The sequence below is a fragment of the Plectrocnemia conspersa genome, unplaced genomic scaffold (assembly GCF_051122295.1).
Source record: "Plectrocnemia conspersa isolate PC_06_02 unplaced genomic scaffold, ASM5112229v1 ptg000006l, whole genome shotgun sequence".
NCBI lineage: Eukaryota > Metazoa > Arthropoda > Insecta > Trichoptera > Polycentropodidae > Plectrocnemia > Plectrocnemia conspersa.
Genome location: NW_028277170.1, coordinates 15,964,394 through 15,970,393, shown reverse-complemented (window position 1 = coordinate 15,970,393; position 6,000 = coordinate 15,964,394). Strand labels below are relative to the sequence as shown.

Sequence of the window (6,000 nt, the reverse complement as noted above, 5' to 3'; positions counted from 1 at the left end):
AACGATGAAAAATAAAATATTTTTTATAGCACAATTTTATTGATTCACCATTTTTCATGTTTTTGTTTATAATAATACTTGTTATTATTAAGATAAAATTCACTATTGTTCACCATTCTATATAAATATCCATCGTTCATGATATGTTCCCAATCGATTTATTTAGAAAAAGAATATTATATGCGTGTATATTTTATATAGTATGTATATTTTATTTTTGTAAAATAGTCCCGAGACACGAAAATAGATATTTTATTATAAGTAGCGTAATACTATCACACCTTTTCGTTATAAACCATGTTTTTTTAAAGTATACATACACCCATTTAATATTTTAAAAATAAAAAACGCATTATTTAAATGTACATGTATGCATGAAGATGTGTATGCCAGAAGCGTTTCTCTCTTAAACTTTTAGCTGTTGTTCTAAAATATTTTTACGATTAAAAAACTTTTAATTCGAAGGAAAAACTTTGGAAGGCCGAGGATAAACAATGGCATTTCCGTATGAGTACATTGGTATTTGTGAAATAATATATTAGCAACAAAAAAATGCTTTAGCATACACACTGTAACGTTTATATTTGGGTGTTATATTGTCAGTTCAACTTCAAATCCATTAGGAGTCTTTGGAATCGTTGGCACGTGATAACGGACCGGGTGTCGTTCGATCAAAGATCGGCTGGAATGTAGCCCGAGTTGGCCCTTTTCAGGAATAAGTACAAATGCCTAAAAGTAGGCCTGTCCGAAGCTCTTCTCTGCCAGCATTGTAGCAGAAGTCCATGTAGCTCTCGGGGGCAGACTGGAGGTCTGGGAGGAGCACGACCTGCTCCCTCTCTCCACCTAGCAGCATTCTCCACTACTTGTTCAGAAGTCAGTTCTCCGAGGGGTTGTTGGGTGCACAAAGTGAGCAGCTCCCACATGGTGACCCCAAATGCCCAGACATCGCTCATAGGCGAGTGTTTACCCTGTGAAACAGCATTTTAATAATTATTACAAAAACTCAACAGGTAACTATACCTACGTGCATAAAAACAAATCGCCTTCGAAATCATAATAATTCGCTTAAAACTAAAAATAGAATTAATTAATTAATTTAATTTCTATTAAGATCATCGTGACTTCAGTGTGTCATTAAGTTAAAAAAACAATTAAAAATAATAGTGAAATGCCCATATATGACTTGAAACGTTCCAGAACTTAATACTGAATATAATAGTTTAATTATCAACAGCACCCTTCAGTAGTTTAAAAAATAGTGACATTTAACTTTCTGGGAGTACTCGGCAAATCATATCCCAACGCTCAAAAAAAGATTTTTCGCAGATGTTGTTTACGTAGATCTTTGAATAACTTATTCAAGGATCTTTAGTGGATGATTCTCTAAATAAAACATTTTAACCGAGATCATAGGAATAACCCGATGACAATCCAGATCGAGAAAATTACACACTATGGCAGTCTTACATTAAAAGGTGCTAATGTAAGCCCATCTCCATAAATAATCTAAATCACTTTAAAGGGAGAAAAGGAGTTCGCAATAGACCGAATGCATTAAAAATTTAAATCATCTGCAAAAGAAAACTTGAATCTTTAACTGTTGTATTTATATCATTAATAAATATTATACATATCAAAGGACCCAGGCTGGACCTTTAAGGAACACACGTAAGAATGAAATATTATTTCGGCAATCAGACACCATAGGGTACGAATTGTCTACGGTCGCTTAAATAATAATTCAGGAATAATCAGGCTAAATTGTTTTCACAAATATTCCGTGACAAACCTTGTCAAATGCCTTTTAAGAATCAGTAGATAACATAAAACACTGTATTCATCCCTTTGACAAAGTCACCTATATCTAGTTTATTTTTTTTTAAATACGTTTATTTTTATATAATAATAATTACGGACTTACTAATTATATATAATATTAATGTTACTGATTTATAACAATTTTCATGTTTACAATAAAATATAACTAAATTCAATATAAAATATATTTAAATTAAAACCCTTGTGGTTTTAATTTAAGGGAATTTACATTTTAAGCCGAAGAAAAAAATACAGGAAACTAACAAATAAAACATAATAAATTTTCTGACAATTTCAGCACAATTTGCGGTTTGAGAGATATTTTTATGATTGTTGGCGTTAAAAATTTAAAATGCATTTTTTTAAGATTAGTATAAAAATGTGTATTATATAGCATTTTTAAAGCTTTGTTTTGAATGACTTGTAATTCAGAAAAAAATATTATTACTGGTGTTACTCCACACCGGACAGGTATATATTAAAATGGGTCTAATTAATTGTTTATAAATTAAAAAATTTTTTTTTTTTTTTCTATTAAATATCAAATATTAATTTTATTTTTTAATTAATATCAAATATATTAAATATTATATAATATCTCAAAATATTTATTTCAGATTTTTTTTGTTAATTATTCGCGATTGGTTCAAGACCGTAGGTCATCAGTGTACATAGATAAACGCGTATTTTTTTTATTTTTGGGGTATCGTTCGTGTACTAAATAAAGAAGAACGGCCCAAGCAAACTTCCCTGAGGAACTACAGATATAATTTTGCACGGGATCGAGTGTTCATTATTTAGTGAAACAGCATAACTTCTACTTTACATGTCTAAGCGTATTAAGCTTAGCATATAGTCAGAGAATTTGCTTTTGTATAATTAATGAATCAAATCGTCATGCCATACTGTATCGAAAGCTTTTTCTTTATCTAACATAAAAAGTTCCGTAATTTTTTTCATGTTAAAATTAGCGCATATGTGCTTTGTTATACTTTTAGGATGATGTGCTGTCTAGTCATTTTCACGGAAACCAAACTCTTCGTTAATTTTTTTATTCCCCAAATATTCTTTTAATCGCATAAGGATTATTTTTTCAAATATTTTACAAAATGAAGGTAACAAGCTGATGAGGCGGGACGATAATTAATCGGATTTGTAAGATCCTTATCGATTTTTTTTATCAGATAAATTTTAGATGTTTTCCAGACGTTTGGGAAATACATAAAAGATAGGCAGGTGGTAAATATGATTGTTAAGTAATGAATACAAATTCCAGGAAGATGTTTAATCAATGTGTTTTAATCCTTATCTACTGCGGATGCTTCTATTTTTCATATTGATATATTTACTTCGTCTTAAGTTTTAGTGCTTAAAATTTTTAATAAGTTCGTAAATAAGCTCATATTCCTATCTGTGTCAGCTATGATATTTACAGTTATAACCAGGGCTGTGGAGTCGTTAAAAAAAAACACGACTCCGACTCCGACTCCGATTCCGATATTTACCAGTAACACGACTCCACTCCGACTCCGACTCCAACTCCGACTCCGACTCAAAAAAGTTTAATTTTATCAGGTATTTTTGGTGTTCGTCTACACGTTTTATATGCATACGCTATACACATTCATTATTACGCAATTCAAATTTCATAAATTTCATAATTAAAAAAAATGCATTTTATATAAAAAAATTTTCGGGGTCGCTCATTTTTCACGACTCCGACTCCGACTCCAACTCCGGCCAAAACACCACGACTCCACGACTCCAACTCCGACTCCGACTCCGACTCCACAGCCCTGGTTATAACTGTGAATTTCTGTATATTTATTTTTAAGCCATTTAGTTATTAATATAATTAATTATCATATGGTTTTAGGGTTTCACATTTACGCGACCACGTTTCGTTTTTAATGCTCTATATTTTATCAAAAGTTTGATTTTGTAAGTAGTATTAAGTAGTGTATTACAAAAATATACTTTGTTAAGAAATCTAGACATAATAATATAAGGACTCCATATTCAACATTTAAAAAAAATGGTTTTATAATTCACGATAGCAGAATTTTTACTAAATATACAAATTATATAAAATTGAATATTATATAAATTTAAGAAAAAAATGGGCAGCTACGGTCACTAAAAACATATATGTGAAGTGGTATGTAATTCATTGGATATCCGAAAATGGCAAAGATGGTTAAAAAAATCGTAAAATAGTCCTGAATATGGGATACCAGGATGCCAGATAGACGATGTTGTCATGCTTGCAGAAATTAAAGCATATCCTACTTACACTATTCATAAGCTAAGCTAGTGCATAGACACATTAAGAAGATTATGAAGATCTTGAGTCTTGGAGAGAATATGTATGGGTTTAACAGAAATTGCGCAGAGAAATCAAGTCGGCACTTATCCACATATTCCAAAATACCTTCTGGATCCTAAAGTTAAGTCGCCTTTTTTCGATCATTTGACAACTGGAGATAAGAAATAGATTTTGTACCATAACAATTCTCGTAAAATAGAAAAAAAGATCGGGCAATGTAAAAGAAAGTGATTGAGCATTACGAAATTTTTAAATGTGGCCAAACAATAACTGCAAGCAGTTGTCAACAGAAGTTAGATATTCCTAAAACACCACAAAATGCGTCCTTATGCAGCAAGATTTATTCTTGATAATATTAAGGGACTTTTTTTTTATCGTATTCACCTTATCCTTCAAAACTTACTCATTTCGATTACTATATATTTTGGTCAATACATCACTTCCTAGACGTAACATAATTTTAAAATGCAGATGATGTGGAAAATAGTTTTTGGAATAATATAAATCAAAGCATTAAAAATGTTATGCAATTAGAATTTTAAAAATATATCGAAATTATTAAAATAAAAATAAAAATAAACATTTAGCAGTGATTTTTTTGCTGCATTATGAAAACAGCATTTCTTTCAGGTTTATTTAATATGGAATAAAATTAAAATGTTAATATTGTGTACAGGTAAAAGTATCTCCTACTGAAAGTGAATATACAATCAAGGCAAAAAGTGATAAACATATATATTTTTCAATTAGAAGAAACAAAGAAAAAATAATTTAAGCTCTAAGAAAATAAATCATTACATATTCATGAACTTGATTATAAATTTAAATACATAATTATTGTTCCATGCAGAAAATATTTTATTTACTGAGACTATTTTTCTGACAATAAAATAAAAAAATATTACGCTGGATCAGAAGGACAAAACTGATGACTCAGGAAAAGTATCTAAACGCATTATATAAAGCTTCTGCCTCTGTTATTTATTTATTTATTTATTAAATTTATAACCATCGTGATCTGATAGATAAATCCAATGCGTCACGATTGCCATATGTTATAAAATAGCAAACATTGACAAACTTTCTAGAGGAAAAAAATATGATCAATTCAAATAAAATTAAAAATTAACAGAAAAGTTAAAAAAAATGTTTACGCTGAATTTTCGTCTAATATGTTTATATAATAAAATGTTTTTCTTCATTGATTATTAATTTTAAAATATTTTTAAAATGTACGCAATTTAATAAATAAAACGAACAACTAACCAATAGAAGGCTCTCCCATGACATCCATCTGATGGGGAGTCTAGATTTTGTGTCACTTATGTAGTAATCTTGGTCGTATCTGTCGCAGTACATAGCGTGGTCTGAAATTCTCAATGTGAAGTCTTTATCTAAAATGCAATTTCTGCAATCATAAAAAAATATAATACATTATTAAATTGAATTGATATTATTATATTAAATATAGCAGTTTTGACGTATTTTATTATATATTAAATATGTTTGAAATAAGTCAATTAAATTATATGTAATTCGTTAGTACGTTATTATCTTATATTTCAATTATGATGATGGAATGTATATTTTTTTAATTTTACGAGTATGATAAGTCGTTATAATTAAATTTATTTAAATTATTATTGAATGCAAAAATCCTCCTTGAAATAAATACGATTAAATGTACTCACTTTTATTAAAGGATAAATGCATACATCAACATAAATGTTAAATAAGGTTTGGTACTTATTTTTATTCACTAAACTATCAGTTTTTTAAATTTAGTGTAAAATGATGTGAATTAAGGATTATGTAAAAAAAATTACGATAATGGAAATACATAATTTTTAGTAAAT

The 6,000-nt window shown here is 28.9% G+C and overlaps 1 protein-coding gene across 1 annotated transcript in view; it reads right to left on the bottom strand.

The window, feature by feature from the left end:
- Nucleotides 1-300: 300 nt before the first annotated feature.
- The window catches only part of LOC148234343 (discoidin domain-containing receptor 2-like), a 281,896-nt gene continuing 276,196 nt past the window's right edge, over nucleotides 301-6,000 (bottom strand). Inside the window, exons 16-17 of the mRNA XM_088188028.1 lie at nucleotides 5,411-5,552; nucleotides 301-968 (exon numbers count right to left, since the gene is read on the bottom strand). Of these exons, the coding sequence (XP_088044154.1) occupies nucleotides 672-968; nucleotides 5,411-5,552 (439 nt within the window). The 3' untranslated portion in view covers nucleotides 301-671. The remainder of the gene's footprint in view (nucleotides 969-5,410; nucleotides 5,553-6,000) is intronic.